General features: G+C 41.5%; 1 protein-coding gene and 1 long non-coding RNA gene across 6 annotated transcripts in view; one reads left to right on the plus strand and one right to left on the minus strand.

Moving 5' to 3' along the window:
* The window catches only part of LOC137639843 (calpain-5-like), a 257,729-nt gene that overhangs the window by 199,024 nt on the left and 40,398 nt on the right, over window positions 1–18,307 (plus strand). For all 4 annotated transcript variants that reach the window (XM_068372097.1, XM_068372099.1, XM_068372098.1 and 1 more), the window contains 3 exons: window positions 3,321–3,435; window positions 3,593–3,789; window positions 15,105–15,223. In XM_068372097.1, the coding sequence (XP_068228198.1) occupies window positions 3,321–3,435; window positions 3,593–3,789; window positions 15,105–15,223 (431 nt within the window). The remainder of the gene's footprint in view (window positions 1–3,320; window positions 3,436–3,592; window positions 3,790–15,104; window positions 15,224–18,307) is intronic.
* LOC137639845 (uncharacterized) overlaps window positions 263–18,307 on the minus strand; it is an 85,970-nt gene continuing 67,925 nt past the window's right edge. For both annotated transcript variants that reach the window (XR_011044275.1, XR_011044276.1), the window contains one exon: window positions 263–2,691. This is a non-coding gene — a long non-coding RNA (uncharacterized lncRNA). The remainder of the gene's footprint in view (window positions 2,692–18,307) is intronic.

The raw sequence follows: 18,307 nt of genomic DNA on the forward strand, positions 1-18,307 counted from the left end.
TAAGGAATCTTAGTCAGCCACCTCTGCAGTAGTAAAACTACTGTGTAAACCTATCTACGAGGTTTTCCAGAATTTTGTTACAGTAAAGTTCGAGGTAAGGCACCATGGGCTAGCTGCCTTCAATCTGAAAAAGGTTGATGTAGAGGAATTCTGGTACAGTGATCCACTCTGGAAATCCCTCCCCCCCCCCAATCTGTAATGGACAAAGCCAAAGCCCGTGTGGAGGCAATGGCCACTTCAATGCCAGAAAAATGGAAGAAAAAGGTCTTTGGCACTTTTTAAAAAAGAAGGCTTCCTTTCACAAAATTGTAACCTATAAGAACCAGCAGCAGGCTTAAAAGTAACCCACCAAAAGGCCAGCTCCTTTTTCCCATGCCAAACCTCAGCCTGCACCTGAGTTTCCTTGAGAGGCCCAAATCCCTCGTCAGTCAAGCTTGTTTTGTAGATTGAGGAGAGGCTTCTGGAGCAGTCCAAAGGAAATAGATGGGCTGGTAAATCACGTAGAGGCAAAGGACCCTATCAGAGATAGGTTTTAGGTTGGTGGTAGTGACTGACGATTCAGTCAGAATCATAGCAGAGAGCTGATTGCAGACAAGTTTGCGAATGAGGACAAAGTTGATGACGTGACTGCTCTGGCTTATTCTTTACAGATTCTCCTGTCGTCATACACTTGACAACACTTAGATTACTAAACAATTCTTCTTCACCCCAGGGGTTAACTACTGCACTTTAATTGTTCAGTGGCTACTTTCCTCTTGGTAAGGGTAGAAGAGACTCTCTAGCTATGGTCAGCAGCTCTTCTAGGAGAAGGACACTCCAAAATCAAACCATTGTTCTTTAGTCTTGGGTAATGCCATAGCCTCTGTACCATGGCCTTCCACTGTCTTGGGTTAGAGTTCTCTTGGTTGAGGGTACACTCAGGCACTCTTGTCTATATAATTTCTCTTCCTCTTGTTTTGTTAAAGTTTTTATAGTTTATATATGAAATATTTATGTTAAAGTTGTTATTGCTCTTAAAAAATTTTATTTTTCCTTGTTTCCTTTCCTCACTGGGCTATTTTCCCTGTTGGGGCCCCTGGGCTTATAGCATCCTGCTTTTCAAATTAGGGTTGAAGCTTAGCAAGTAATAATAATGATAATAATATCATGCCAAGGGCTACACATGCTTCGTGACTAAGGAAGATCCCATTAGAGTCTTCTGTGATGTATAGTAGACCACCTATATAGTTTCCATCATTTTCCCCTGTCAGTTGCAAGACAGTGAAGAGGAAAACTGCTGCACCCAGTTTATTAATACTGTTGTTAATAGCTATGCATTTTCATAGTGATTGGAATTTGATCCCCATTGCTGCGGCCAAGGCGACAAATCATCACCATGGAAGGGTTACAGTATTTATGGTAGTCTTCAATAAAAATCCTGTCTTTGTACGTAGCCTGCTTCCGCATCAGATAAGGATAACTTCATGATGGGTAGTGCACTTGATGCTTGTAGTCTCATCTCCAGAAGTCAGAAATCTGGACATACATGTGATGGTCCAGTGTTAATGATTGATCAGTAGCCAGTTTCCCATTTAAGCTGACATTACTCTATGGCTGCTTAATGTCTGAAAAAGATGTACAGGGGTGTAACGAAGGGTGTGAAAGCACTTCCTTTTTCATCTGAATCAGCTACAGGGGAGCTACTGGGCCCACTGTAACACATTGTTCCAAAGTAATGGGACTTGTTGCATAATCAATAGGTTCAATTGCATGCTGGACAGAGTTTCTGCCTTGTTGCTATAACCTTTCCCTGCACAATAGGAACAGTCATCTTGGTGAATTTGTGCCCATGCGCTATCCTGTTTTGATGCGGTGGCACTGAATTGTTTTTTGTTCCTTTAATAGGTACTATGAGCTGTAGCAGCAGATTCAGAGTGTGTAATTGTAATAATAGAGCACTTGCCAGCCTCTTTTTCGTCCACAAATTTTGACATTTCCTCTCAAGAGTTATTTTTTGGTTGGAGTACCCTAACAAATCAAGCTGTACTGTATTTCACTGTCACACAAAACTCTGGCTAAACTCTGGCTAATACATCACAGACGATCTTTTCGGTGTAGTTTAAATCACACTTACACCTCTTGCTCTGTAGTACAAACTTACAAACATTAGCTTAACTTGTGATATAAACTCCAAAGGCACATATCAGTTCATCATGATTTTGTGTCATGCTATGCAAGGTGAAGCGAGCCACCATCATATTCTCTTCCCTGACATCAAATTTTCTCATTGCTGCAAACACAGGTTCTTCTGTTGCCTCTCTAAGGCTTGTGACGATTGATCCGGTTAGGTCTCTGTGCAAGCCATCTTCATAGTAATCCAGCTGTTAGATAAATGTTTCCTGTCTTGTGACCTTAATCACTGCAACATATTCCTTCCATCGAGATAGGATCTGCCTGATGAAATTTGGGCCTCTTGACCTTCTACCTTTTCTGGGTGTGAGAGCACTGAGTTCTATTGATGAGCTGATTTAGAGGAGATTCACTACTATGCAACCAAATCGTCTTTGATGAACTCTAAGCCACTCATTGGACATCTGATACGGCATGGTTGGTTGCAGTCGTGCAGTTCGCTCACCTTACATTGTTAACTTAAATAGGTATGAAAACCATTTGTCAAACATCCTCTTTATTTCATGATGGCAATGTTGACAACTGAAACATTTGGAAAGGGTTCCGGTTAGATAATACAACTATAATGGGAACATAACATAATACATCCTTAATATCTCTACTCTAATATACTGTACCTGCATGATTTAGGTAAATGATAATATACAGTAGATAACACTACAACACACAAATAAGATATCTAAGCTATGTCATATTCTTCTATTTTTTAATCTGTAGTGTTGTTATATTTTCTGCCAATGATCCACTTGCAGTTTTATTGCGTGAAACTGTTTACACCAGCAAAAGATATTTATTCTAATTTCATTTCTATCCTCTTTATTTTTTTACATTATTCTTCCATGACAGTTTTTGTGTAACAATTTTTCATAATCTCTTTACTGTATAATTATGATAACTATTTAGTTATCATGGCCGAGTTTGTTAGAGTTTGGTGATGCCATTCTTTATTTGGCTGTATACACAATAGGTTTACTACTTTGTTTCTTTAACATTGTTATCATCAGATTTATTATAAGACTTAAATTTACTGTATTATCCCTAAAAGTACAATGAATCAATTAGTACTAATACAATCATTTCCTATGTATAGTCTGAAATATATATATGTGATAATCTTTTTTGATTGCTCTAATTCTGAACTTTCATTTCAGGTTTGATATTAAGGAAGATAATGATGATGTTATATTCCACCTCATGCAGAAAGATGCCAGAGGTCGGAAACAAGAGGGCATGCAGAATTTAGTTATTGGTTTCCATATAATGAAGGTTTGTGGATGTGAACTGTTTGTATTTTATATCTATTGAGACTATACTAATGGCAGTATTCAATCTTGTATGGTTAGAGAGTGTAATAAATTTTAAAATGTATTTTTATTATTGTAGATGCTTCAGTCATTTTAATTTCAATATATTTATTTTACAGATTGAAGAAAATCGGAAATATAGAGTTCATCGAATGCATGATGCTGCTGCTACTTCAGACTATATTCGAACAAGAGCCATCTTCCTTCGTGAGCAGTTAAAAAAAGGACGATATGTAATAATGCCAACTACATTTAAACCTGATGAAACTGGAGAATATATCTTAAGAATGTTCACATCCAAAGACCCTGATGCAAGGTGAGTAGGGTCTAACAACATTCCATATAGCTGCATTACTATACAGTATCATACCTAATGAAAACTCAAAGTATGGTTGTTAACAAGTCTAAAACATTGGAATCCCCCACCCAGATCTTTTCATAGAAGGTGTTTTACACAAGCTACATCAGCCTTCTCCTCTCAAACTGTGCCTAGTTCACATGCCAATTGCTTAGGTGGGTAATTGTCATTGACTCAAACTAGAAGACTGCCATCAAAAGAGGAAATCAACATTTCTTGCTCCCACCATCATTACAGGTTTTTAACAATTAACCGTAATTTAATTTAGTTTTTTATTGTTTTCTAAGAGGTGAAAGTACTGTATGTCTACTTAACCTAATGACCTAGATATCATGTAAAGGGCAAAGTACCACAGTTCTGTTTGGAATTAGTTGACCAGCATTCAATCTGTCCATCATGTCAAGGATTTTTTTGTGATTTGAAGAATTGCTGGACTCAATGATATACCTTATTAGATATGATGTCTGAGTACAGTATTCTAACTTAGTAGGAATTAGTCTTAAATATAGGGATGCAAAAAATAAATGGATAGATTATAGCAACACTATTACAGTGAAGGTAAGAAAAGTGAATACTGACAAAGCAAGCAACAGTTTTGTTTTTAGTAGACTAGAAGGAAAATAATGCCATAGCAAATAATGAATTTGAAAACCTTACAATTTCAGGAAAAATGTACTGTAGTCATTTAGCTAGCTTAAAGAGGGAAGCCAGATGAAACTCAGCTGACTATACAATAGAAATAATTAGTTTTATCATTAAAATTCCATTTTTTTATCTGCTCATCTTTAAAGGTTTGTATCTTTATAACAAATCTTGATTTTATCTATCTACAAGATGTCTTAAGGAATTTCATGAAATTATTGTGGTTTATGTAGACCTTTAAGACTAAATATGGCATGTTGCTGTTAAATCAATCATAAAAAAATTCCTCAATATTTAGTAGAAATTCTTTATAAGAGATCTTGAATGTATATCATCAGTTTACTTGATATTTGACTGTCCAGTACAGGGTTTGAATACAATTTCCGCTGGTCCAGAAATCCAACCAAATTCCCTCATAAATTGTTGAAAAGTATGAAACCTGCACAATACTCACTTTGACTCAACAATTTTTTTTGGGCTCAAGCCATGTCGTCCTGATGGAAGGTTCCTAATGATAGCTTTCTAAGGGATATTTGGCTACAGTGATATTCCCAGAGAATTAACCTTTAGGTCTCCAGAATTCTAACTCCTGGCGCGAATAACCTTAAAATTTCTCTTAAGGATATCGAATAATATCAGGGGACGTATATCTTAATACGACACATAGCAATCTTCACCCCGAATAGCGTTTTCGTTTCGAGGGGAAAAAGTGGCGAAAATATAAGGGGAGCCGTTATCAAGGTTACCTTTCCTCCCGTACTATTACGAGTATCCAGATGGCGCTTATTCGTATTTTCGTAGCGAATTCGCACGGTGGTTTTCCCTGTTGCTCTAACATTTGTGTTCGATTATCTGAGGATTTATCATGCAATCTCCAACTTCTCATGCCTCTGGAAAGTTGAGTATTTATTCTTTACAGTGTATAATTTTTAGCTCCTGCTTTAAGTGTTCGGAGCTTAGCCGATCACTGGAGGCACCATGGGCTCTGTCGTTCATAATGCATGTGTTATTTATTTAGCTGAACGACACTCCCGGTCGTAATAGAATGAATAAATTATGAAAGCTATTTAATTAAGATTATACTAGGAAGTTATATTATGTCGATCGTATACATTAGAGTTTCGGCGATTTAGGTAACCGAACCTCGCCCTGCGCTAGGTTACCTAGCCTACGCACTTCAGTTTACTTTCATGCATGATATAGAACGACATTCCTAGTTGTAATAGCATTGATAAATTATGAAGCTATTTAGGCACAATTATACTTGGAAAGATAAACATAACTATGCATATATTTCCTCTTCCTTATATCGATCGTATACGTTGGAGTTTCGGCGATTTAGGTAACTGAATCTCGCCTTGCACTAGGCTACCTAGCCTATGCGTTTTATTATACTTTCATACATGTTCCTAGTTTACCCTTGTGTATCGTTTTATCAATTCATGCGGAGATAGATATCTCCTAGAATTATTATATAAATCGATAGTCGTCTCCTGTGGAGATTTAAGGGTAATCCCTCCTTCCCTCTGAGTGCCGCCATAAGCGACAACCCTATCTTGGTCTTGCCATAGAGGAGACACCCTGGCTTGACTAGGCTAGTATTTTCTGTCTCTTACCCTTTCCGGCAGATAGCCGGCTTTGGTTTTTTCTACAGAACCTCAGAGTATTCGGTCTTTTGCCGGCGGCCGAGCAGCAGGGTGAGTAGTCACTCCCCTGCTGGCTTTCAGCTGCCGGCATAGGAGGCTATGCCTCCCTAGGACACCTCCCTAGGCCGCACCTAAAGTGGTTGTATGATGCCGCCACCTTCTCCCCTGCGGTCTAGAAGACTAGTCCTGTTTCGGCAGACCCTAGGCTGAAGAATAGATATTCTTCTGCCGCCTAGGATGGCGCCAATACTGAAACAGATTTTCTCCCTTGTGTGGTAGTGGCGGCAACCTTGCCGGCAGATAGCCGGCTTTGGTTTTTTCTACAGAACCTCAGAGTATTCGGTCTTTTGCCGGCGGCCGAGCAGCAGGGTGAGTAGTCACTCCCCTGCTGGCTTTCAGCTGCCGGCATAGGAGGCTATGCCTCCCTAGGACACCTCCCTAGGCCGCACCTAAAGTGGTTGTATGATGCTGCCACCTTCTCCCCTGCGGTCTAGAAGACTAGTCCTGTTTCGGCAGACCCTAGGCTGAAGAATAGATATTCTTCTGCCGCCTAGGATGGCGCCAATACTGAAACAGATTTTCTCCCTTGTGTGGTAGTGGCGGCAACCTTGCCGACTTCTTCCACACTTAATACAGGACCCTTTCCCTGCCCCTCTGTCCTTTAGCGATGGCCTAGCCGTCACAACCCTGTGGTCGCTTGCCGGGTAGGTTGTGGTGCCGGCCGGCCTCCTACATAAGCAGCTGTATAGTCACTCAGTCTTTCTCTTATGAACGCAAGGCTCTGGGAAAGGTTGTGCCTGATGTGACAGCTGCCGGTGGGAGACCCCTTTTCTGTCGAGTGTTCTTCAGTCCTCTCTTGGATTGCCATCCACATCCCCGGAGCCGGCAGTGACCGGCAACGGTTTTTGTGGTTGGATGGAAGCTTGAATGATACATTCTCCCCTTCCATTTGAACCGTCATTCTGGAGGAAGACAGTAAGATTAAGTACTTACACCCTTATTTATTGTTAACAAACATTTAATAAGGTAGCCCTTCACTCAATGCTTTCTTTCTCTCCGTCAGCTAGTGCCGCCAGGTACTAACCCAGTCGGCAAAAGCCGGCTAGGCTGGTGCCACCGGGTACTAACCCAGACGGCGACATGCCGGCTGGGCCGGTGCCGCCAGGTACTAATCCACCCGGCGACATGCAGGCTGGGCCGGTGCCGCCAGGTACTAACCAGCCGGCGAGATGCCGGCTAGATCATGCCGCCGGGTGCTAGCCTAGCCGGCAACATGCCGGCTGAACTACAGTATATGATTATACAGTAGCCAGTATATTTGCAGTATAGATCATACTGCAGACAGAAAACTATAGTATATATTATACAGTAGTTATTTTCCAACATACCCTGTATATCCTTGCACAGTCTATAGTTGAGACCAATCACATATCGAAAGAAAAGATTTCTTTCAAAACACTGATAGCTAATCAGTCAACAATTTACCCCACAATATTAAAGACCTTAAGAAGGGTCAGTGTTAAGATACACTTATCTACCTCTAGGGGTTAGAACCCTTCCCTTGGGTATCCTGAATAGGAAGTCTCTAGTGGCTTTAATTTTGGGGGAGGTCACAGCAATTGGTTGGACAGGAAACACAAGTATGTGTCTTTCCTAGTTCCTTTCTAGCTTGACTATCCTAAGCTATACTGTAATGGTTAAAATATTAATGGTAATATTTTACATATTTGTTTATCAGGTGAGATAAACTACCGCATACTCATTTAAATTTCCTCTCTTTACAGGAGGACCTAGTGAAGTGCGAAGTCATCTTCTGCAACATCAGGAGTAAGGACTTTTGCGGCCACAAAGAGTGCAGGGCTCATGCCCCTTGCACCACCACTAAAGAAGCCCTACGGTACTGGGACCCCCAAAGGCTGCAACATTTGCTGGGCCTTGGTTACTGAAGGTTTTGACGACCCCAAGTCAGTGGAGTCAAGGGATGCAGCACGAGAAAAGCTGCGTAGATGGGTACGTGGGTTCCAAAAGAACTCGACGAGACCATACCTTCCTAACGAAAGGATGCGCAACTTGCTGTTCCCTAAAGCGGGTATGGAAGCTGTCATACCCCAGACACGACCCAAAATACCATGCGTCCAGATTGCCGTCGGAACGGACGTCAGTGAAGCATTACAAGGCATGGACATCCATCAAGAGGAGAGGATGTCTGAAGTGTCTTCGGACACTGAGAAGGATCTTCTCAAGGAAGATCACGAGGAGGAGTCTACATTGAATCCTGGAGAAGATGGATGAAGTTGATTCGGAGTCCCTTCCGTCAGTGCTGGCTCTGGAGCCGTTACCCTCAACATCTTCCGCCCCTCCATCAGATGTCATGAGACAGGCACTGGCCAATCTTACGGTACTGATGGAGAGCATTCGCAAGCAAGGCGAAGAAAGGGAAGCGAAACTTGAAAGAAGAATCGCTTGACTCTCCGCCTCCCGTGGGTCTCACAAGAGACTCAGAGTTCAAGACCTCCCAACCTGCTCCGAAACTAATCCCTGGAGATATGCGGAGTACATGCCGATTACCAATGGCAAACTCTTTATTTCGGAGAAGTTGGGAGCCGTCCCTATTGATGACATTCAGTTCTGGCCAAGCTTCAATGCTTACCCAGACTGCTACATTCGTCCGAAGCTGGAACCAGCGTCGAAGGAAGAGACGGAACCCAAGGAGGTCATAGTATTCGACCATGACAAGGCACAGGCTCTTTTCTCAAGTAGCCTAAAGCAGGTGGGCTGCACTAATTCTAAGGTGTCTGCCCTCAGCAAGAAGCATCCTACCTTTCTTGCTCCAGCTTCAATAGCCTTCCCCTTTACATCGAAGGCTCTTAAAGCCGTTGTCAAGGCAATAGAGGCAGGCAAACCTTGTCCTACACTAGATGAGTGTAGACCTTTGTCGTTAGCCCTGCCCATGGAGGATAAGGATTTTAAGGAAGTCCACCTTACCTTCTCGATTGGGAAGTTGGAGGCAGATATCGCTGGACGTCAGTTCAACGTGAATCTCCCAAAGCTGTCAGACTTTCTCTTGCGTAGGGAGCAAGAAACGAAAGAAAGACTAGCAGCATCTCTATCCCTACAGATTTGTTTGGAGATGTGCGCAGGCTTAAAGAGCACCCTAGATATGAACATGGTCATGGCCGCCAAGATGCACATGGCTACCTTGGTAAAGGACCTGTACAGCTTTATTAAAGCCAGAAGGGCATGTAGAGAGTTCGTGTTTGCTTCAGCAGCTGTAAAATACGAACCCAGGAAGATGATACCTTCCAATATCTGGGGTAAAGACCTGTTCCCAAATGAAGTGGTCAAGGAGGTAGTTGACAAAGCCGCCACGGAGAATAGAAACTTTCTCCAGAAGTGGGGCATGTCATCTAAATGGAAGTCTTCTCCAGATGAGGGTCCCCAGCCTAAGAAGAAGACTAAGAGACCTAGATTATCCTCTTGGCCTGCCAAACAACAACATCCCACAGTCACCATGACCACGGTGCCCCAAGTGGTTGCTCAACCGCAAACCACTTACCAGATGGTACCTCAGCAGTTGGTTGCCCAGTCACCAGCATTTAACCCTAAGTTTGAGAGGCAGACCACTACCTTTCGTCCCAAAGGTAAAGGTTCTAGACGGGGCTCCTCAAAACACCCCTCATGAGGTAAGGGGGGTAAGGGAGGACGCGGTCAGGGAGGTAAATCCTCCGGAAAACAGAAGCAATGAGATGCTTCAGGTAGGAGGGAGGCTCCAACAATTTCAGGATCGTTGGACCTTCGATCCTTGGGCCCACAGCCTACTCAAGAACGGACTTGGATGGAGCTGGAGCGAGGCTCCACCATCATTTTAATTCTTCCAACACTCCACCCCCTTACTGGAAGAATATACCCTAGAACTATTGAGCAAACGGGTAATAAGGAGGGCAAAATCCATCAAATTCCAGGGAAGGCTGTTTTGTGTTCCCAAGAAGGACTCAGACAAACTCAGTCATTCTGGACTTAACAAGTTCATCGAGAAGAACAAGTTCTGGATGTTAACCCTTCAACACATAAGGACCCTGTTACCAAAAGGGGCGTACACAGTCTCGATAGACCTGGCAGATGCTTATTGGCATATTCCAGTCAACTGCCCCCTCTCCTCCTACCTAGGATTCAGGCTACAGAAGATAAAGTACGTCTTCAGAGCCATGCCCTTCGGACTAAACATAGCCCCAAGGATTTTCACGAAACTTACAGACGCAGTCGTTCAACAACAACGCTTAGGAGGCGTTCAAGTAGCAGCGTACCTGGACGACTGGCTGGTGTGGGCAGCATCCCGGACAGCTTGTCTGCAAACATCCAAGAAAGTGATCCAGTTCCTGGAACATCTGGGATTCAAGATCAACATGAAGAAGTCTCGACTTTCTCCAGCTCAAGAGTTTCAATGGCTGGGAATCCATAGGAATTTGAAGTCACACCGTCTCTCCATTCCCCCAGGGAAGAGGAGAGTGATTGCAGGATCTGTCAAGAGACTACTGAAATCCGACAGGATCTCAAAACGCTAACAGGAAAGAGTACTGGGCTCTCTCCAGTTCGCAGCAGTAACAGACCCAGTGCTAAGAGCACAGCTGAAAGATGCGTCAGGAGTCTGGAGAAGATAAGCATCAAACGCTCGAAGAGATCAAAGAAGACCGATACCGACTCCGATCACTTCTCAAGCCATGGTCGAAGGCCAAGAACCTAAAGAGGACTGTGCCCTTGCAACCACCTCTGCCGTCGATGACCATCCACATGGATGCCTAGACGCAAGAATGGGGAGTTCACTCCCATCAAAGTTAAGTCCAAGGGACTTGGTCATCTCTGTTCAAGGCCTTTCTCATCAACATTTTGGAAGCCATGGCAGTCCTCTTGACGCTGGGAAAACTCTCCCCTCGCAGATCAGTCCACATCAGGCTGATCTTGGACAGCGAAGTGATAGTGAGATGTCTGAACCGACAAGGCTCGAGATCGTCCCATATCATCCATGGGATATTAGCCATCCTTTGTCTAGAGAGATGGCACCTATCAGCAGTTCACTTACAAAGGTTCCACAATGTGACAGCGGATGCTCTATTCAGGCTCAAGCCGATAGAGTCAGAATGGTCCCCAGACCCAGACTCATTCTCTTCCATCTTGTAACAAGTCCCGGAACTTCAGATCGACCTCTTCACAACAAGCGACATCAAGAAACTACCTCGATATGTAGCCCCATACGAGGACCCTCTGGAGGAGATAACGGACGCCATGTCCCTAGTTTGGAATGAATGGACCCGGAATTTCCTGTTCCTTCCATCTAATCTTCTGCTGAAGGTCCTAAACAAGCTGAGATCCTTCCAGGGAATGGCAGCTCTAGTGGCCCCCAAGTGGCCCAAGAACAACTGGTTCCCTCTAATGATGGAACTGAGGCTGAGGCTGGTCCTTGTACCAAACCCAGCTCTATCTCAATGGGTTCAGAAGTCGACTGTCTTCACTCCATCACAGAGAACCCAAAACCTTCATTTCATGATTTTCTCGCCCCAGCGGTTAAGAAAAGATTTGGGATCTCAAAAGGCAGTTTAGACTTCTTAGAAAAATACAAGTCTAAGTCAACTAGAAGACAATATGAATTGTCTTGGAAAAAGTAGGTTGCTTTTGTTAAAGCAAAAGGACCGAAAGAAATTTCAATAGACTTCTGTCTGTCCTTCTTTATCCACCTTCATAAACAAGGTCTGGCAGCCAACACAATAACTACGTGCAAGTCAGCCCTGACTAGACCTCTTCTATATGCCTTTCAAGTGGACCTGACGAACGAAATCTTTAACAAGATCCTGAAGGCATGCGCTAGATTTAGGCCTGCAGCTCCTCCGAAGCCCATTTCATGGACTTTGGACAAGGTCCTACATTATGCTTCATCTGTGAACAATGAAGATTGTTCTCTCAAGGATCTAACCCAGAAGTTTATTTTCCTGTTCGCTATAGCTTCAGGGGCTACAGTTAGTGAAATAGTAGCCCTATCAAGAAATGAGGGCCACATTCAGTTCACAGAAGTGGGAGAACTGAATCTCTTTCCTAATCCAGCCTTTCTCACCAAGAACAAGCTACCCACTAAGAAATGGGGTCCCTGGAGAATCTGCCCTCTGAAGGAAGATGTCTCTCTGTGTCTAAAGGTCTATCTTCGTAGAACTTGAGACTTCAGGGGAGGACAGCTCTTCAAAGGAGAAACTTCAGGATCAAACTTATCCCTAAAACAACTGAGGGCGAAGCTCACCTACTTCATTCGCAGAGCGGATCCTGACAGTACACCCGCAGGTCATGATCTGAGAAAAATTGCTTCATCACTGAACTTTTTTCAGTGTATGGACTTTGAGCGTCTTCGCTCATATACTGGATGGAAATCATCCAGAGTGTTCTACAAACACTACGGAAAGCAAGTCCACGAACTGAAGCATTATGTGGTGGCGGCAGGTAGTGTATTAAAACCTGTCGTCTAGTGCTGCAATGAACAGTTAATTGATTGGGACTATCAATCAGGGTGAAAGGGTGTTGACACTTCCAGTGCAATACCTTTTAATTGAGTGTCACCATGGTGACACTAAGACTGTTCAAAATCTCAGGTGTGGAATTATACAGATAACACTTGTGCTGTGTGTACATAGTACAAGTGTTGAGAGTATACAACATTTACAGAAATTATATTAGGAAAATTTATCAAAAATGTTCAAATTTTAAGTGGCACTCATCATTTCTTCCCTTTCAGGGAGAAAAATATTTTCTGTATACGTTGTACGTATAATTCCCATAACACGTTACACTCATTATTATTATTATTATTATTACTTACTAAGCTACAACCCTAGTTGGAAAAGCAGTATGCTATAAGCCCAGGGGCTCCAACAGGGAAAATAGCTCAGTGCGGAAAGGAAAAAAGGAAAATAAAATAGGCTATTCTAAGAAGAGTAACAACAATAAATATCTCCTATATAAACTATAAAAACTTTAGCAAAACAAGAGGAAGAGAAATAAGATAGGAGAGTGTGCTCGAGTGTACCCTCAAGCAAGAGAACTCTAACCCAAGACAGTGAAAGGCCATGGTACAGAGGCTATGGCACTACCCAAGACTAGAGAACAGTGGTTTGATTTTGGAGTGTCCTTCTCCTAGAAGAGCTGCTTACCATAGCTAAAGAGTCTCTTCTACCCTTACCAAGAGGAAAGTGGCACTGAACAATTACAGTTCAGTAACCCCTTGGGTGATGAAGAATTGTTTGGTAATCTGTGTTGTCAGGTGTATGAGGATAGAGGAGAATATGTAAAGAATATGCCAGACTATTCAGTGTGTATGTAGGCAAAGGGAAAATGAACCGTAACCAGAGAGGAGGATCCAATGTAGTACTGTCTGGCCAGTCAAAAGACCCCATAACTCTCTAGCGGTAGTATCTCAACGGGTGGCTGGTGCCCTGGCCAACCTACTACCTACTACTCGTTATTCCATTTGGTCATATTCAAAATAAATGTCTATTAGAGTGTAATTGCATCTTATTTCGCCCTTCAATTAGCACATTAAATATGCCAGAGTTCTCTTACTTATTTATTTAAGTAAACCTCATATTATTGTATGCTTACAAACAGTGGATATAGTTGACAACATATACAAACCATGAGACCTTTTGTATATCTAGTGGATACTTATGTTTGTTTATACAATAAATGCAAACCTTGAGACCCCTTTTTTAATGTCTAGTATGACTTCCCTGCAGGGGGCAGGAAGCACTAACATTGTCCATGATTAGTGGCAATGACGGATAACGGTAACGTCATTTGTCTCAGTGGTAAGGATGACCATAGAAAAATGGCCCAAGGTTAAGGCACTTATGAAAATCCACAGATACAGTACTTTCTAGTAATTCTCTGGTAAACTTCCATCAGGACGACATGGCTTGAGCCCAAAAAACGGATTTTGAGCGAAGCGAAAAATCTATTTTTGGGTGAGATAGCCATGTCGTCCTGATGGACCCGCCCTCCTTTTCTATAGAAAAGACCTTGGCAGGATCCCTCCCAAAATTACTATATCTGTAGCACCATGCTCAATGCTACAAGGAATGAGCGTCATCTTGGATACAGCACCATCTAGATACTCAATAGTAGTACGGGAGGAAGGGTACCCTTGATAACGGCTCCCCTTCTGTTTTGCCACTCTTCCCCCTCGAAACGAAAACGCTATTCGGAGTGAAGATTGCTACGTGTCGTATCAAGATATACGTCCCCTGATATTATGTGATATCCTTAAGAGAAATTTTAAGGATATTCTTGCCAGGAGTTAGAATTCTGGAGACCTAAAGGTTAATTCTCTGGGAATATCACTCTAGCCAAATATCCCTTAGAAAGCTACCTATAGGAACCTTCCATCAGGACAACATGGCTATCTCACCCAAAAATAGATTTTTGAGCGTTAATTATGCTTTACTCCTGAAATGACTTTAAATTTACTTGATGAGGAAGTTTAATTCTGATGAGGTGTGGGACAGAGGTAGATGGAGAAAGCTGACCAGAAACATTGACCTCACATAGAAGTGGGAAAGGATGTAGACAAAGAAGAAGAAAGAGAAGGTCAAAAGTTTGCTCAGAAATATTTCTACTGTGCAGCACATTTTATGATGTATGGCATAGTAATTTGATATACAACAGGGATATATTTTGGCAATAAAACTTTACTATAACACTTCAAATTTCCTATGCACTGTTTTACTGTTTTTTGTTTGGGTTAAGAAGAAATGTGACCTTAATGAAATATTGTTTGTTCCTGTTAACTTTTTCAAAACTGATAAGAATTAACTCTGGTATATATGTTTAGCATTTTTTTCTATTATGGCTTGAAATGCCATTGTTATTCATTGCATTACATGTATAATGGGATAGATGTTATCACCGAAATATACAGTTTGAAAAATATATTTTCATCAACCCATTTTCCAGGGAACTGGTTAAAGATCAACCCAAAATTCCATGGTATTCTTGTGCAAAGAGACCTTCTATTGTAACAACTATTACTGTCAAATGTGCCCAAAATCTTGAGAAGCAATCTGCCTTTGGTGGTAAGTACTGCACAGTTCTGTATTTTTCCCTATTGTTAGTAATAAACTTTAGTTTTTTCTATAAAATTATATTTGAAAAAAGTTTTATGCATGATTGGCTCACGAATAAAAACTACAAGTTTTTAACTAAATGAAGATTATCTTAGCAAATATTGATAAGATTCCTCTGGCTGCAGGGTCATAACAACAATTAGAATAGTGCCAATGTATCCCTGTGTGTTGTAAGAGGCGACTAAAATGAACGGAGCAAGGGAACTGGGAATCCCCTCTCCTGTTATTTTATTCCTGCTAGACATCAAAGGAGAGGAGGAGGAGTTAGGGTGAGTTTGACTGCTTCCCACACTCTAGTTTTGGGGTGTCTAAATGTGCGTGGATGTAGTACGAAGGAGAGTTAAAGATATGAGATTGGTAATATGTTCTGGAATTGAAAGATGTATGTATTGGCCTTGTGAGAGACAAAAGATAAAAGGGAAGGGTGAACTGATGTTTAGTGAAGTGACGGGTAGAGCAGCTGGGGTTGAAGGGGGAAGAGCAAGAAAAGATGTGGCTATATTGTTAAGTGAGTCAATGATAGATAAAGTAGTGGAATGGAAGGAAGTTTCCTCTAAGTTAATGTGGGTAAGGGGTAGGTTGGGTAGGGAATGTTTGGTCTTTTTAGTGTGTATGGACATGGTTGGGAAAAAAGTGAAGAGTGGAATGGTTTCTGGAATGAGTTGACTAGGAATGTAGGACTGAGTAAAAGAGATGATGAGTTGTTTTGGGTGACTTAAATGCCAGAGTGGGTGCTGGAGAGGTAGAGGGTCTCATTGGGAAGTATGGTGTACCAGTTTACGAGAGTGGTGAGAGACTGCTAGATATGTGTTGAATAAGAGCTTGTGGTAAGTAATAGTTTTTTCAAGAAAAGATATGAATGAATATACAATTGGCTAAGAGGTACAATTGGAACAGTGGTAGAAAGAGCATAGTTGGATTATGTGTTGATAAAATAAAAGGATGATTGGAAATGTGCTCGTGTTGAGGGGTATGGCAAGCAGTGTGTCTGATCATTTTATGGTTGAAGCAAAATTAGTTGTAGCAAAAAAATGGGAGGATGTAAATGGGAGGTAGTGAAGGTGGAAGAGTTGAGAAATCCAGAGGTAAAAAGTGAATATCAAGAAAGTTTGTAAGGGGTATTTATCAGGGTGAAAGTGAGAGGAACTGGTGATCTCGAGGAGTGGAAGTTAGTAAAAGAAATTTTATTTGGGCATGCAAGTGATGTATGTGGTAAGAAGTTTGTTGGAGGTAATATGGTGGAGAGTATTGACTGGTGGAATACAGTTGTGAAGATGGAGTTGGAAGAGAAAAAGAGGGCATTTGAAGAATGGCTGCAAAGTAATAGTATAGAGAAGTATGAAAAATACAGTATGGAGAGAAAAAATATGGCAGTAAAACGGAAGGACATGGAAGCAAATAGGGAGGCTGACTAGAGGTGGGGTCAGGGATTAAGTAGTTTGCATTAAAGAGTATAAGAAGTTTTAGAAAGAAGTGGAGAGAGTAAGGAAGGATGGATCGAGGAGTGCAGAGACAGCGAAAGATGAAAATGGAAGGTTACTGAAAGGAGATGAGGTGAGATAAAGGTGGACTGAATATTTTTATAGGTTATTAAATGTTGAGGATGATAGGAAGGCAGATATAATTGCTATTGCCAGTGTTGAGGTGCCTGTAATGGTAGATGAGAATGTGAGATAGATGACAAGAGAGGAAGTGAAGAAAGCACTAGATGAGAGGAGAGCAGGAAAGGCACTTGGTATGGATGATGTGAGGGCTGAGATGTTAAAGGAAGGGGGTGTGACTACTGGAATGGCTGGTGAGATTGTTTAATATATGTTTTATGTTGACAATGGTACCATTGGACTGGGTGTGTGTATTGTTCCACTATACAAAGGCAAAGATGTGCATGAGTGTTGTAATTTTAGGTGTATTTGTTTATTTAGTGTGGTTGGAAAAGTGCTTTAAGGATGAAACAAGAGGATGCAATCTTGGAGGTGCAGGGTGGCTTCAGAGGAGGTAGTGGATGTATAGATCAGATTTTATAGTTGGGAAGATATGTTTAGTAAAAAGTAAGGAGGTATATTATGCCTTTATAGATATGGAGAAAGCCTATGATAGAGCTGATAGGGATGCGATGTGGAATATGATGGGGTTATATGGAATTGGTGGAAGGTTCTTGCAAGCAGTGAAGAGTTTATACATAGGCAGTAAAGTGCCAGTGGCTCTTTGTTATTTCAGTCTCGAAGTTGAAATTATTCTCTATTCTCTTGACATCACAAGTCAGCGGGGAGGAGGGTAGGCATGTATATAAACATCAGGTGAGAATAGCAATACAGAAATATAGTATTGAAATTCCATTTTATTTCTATGAACCTCTCCTGGTGTTCATATTGCAGACTCCCAGACTGATGGAGGTGGAACACCAGTGAAGGAAGGAGATTGGTCATTTATAGAAATAGAATATTATAGAATAATTAAAATTCTAGGCTCAACTGGTCTAGATTAATGGTAACAAACCATCTCAAAATATAGGACTACAGATTGTTTTTCTAATGATACTTGAAATACGGGACTCATCTTTAATATATAACCCCACCACCATGTAGCTGAAACTAGAATTTTTTTAAATAAGAAAATTATAAATTATCTAAACTCAATTAAGTTAACAAACCAGATCACTAGCAGCCACTAGAGGAACAAGTGCCAAGCATTCCTGATAATAAACCAGGATTCTTCAAGATAATGTTTTGTGAACACTGACTTGGTATACCATTGAGCTGCTGCTAAAACTCTTTCCCAAAAAAGATTTCTGCAAAAAATAAAAAATGTAGCTGTACTTCTAATATCATAAATCTTAACCTTCAAGGCTTTTATTAGACTTGAATCCAATTCTTTGTGCATTTCTTTGACCAAACTTTTAACTAGAAATAATATTACATTTTTGGACAGAGAACGATTTGAAACTCTAATCCCACAGAACAAATTAGGGACACTACTGCCAATGTCCCTAGTTTCATCCAAATAATACTGGACAAAGAAATCTATTACTGATAA

Source organism: Palaemon carinicauda, chromosome 4 (assembly GCF_036898095.1).
Source record: "Palaemon carinicauda isolate YSFRI2023 chromosome 4, ASM3689809v2, whole genome shotgun sequence".
Taxonomy (NCBI): Eukaryota; Metazoa; Arthropoda; class Malacostraca; order Decapoda; family Palaemonidae; genus Palaemon; species Palaemon carinicauda.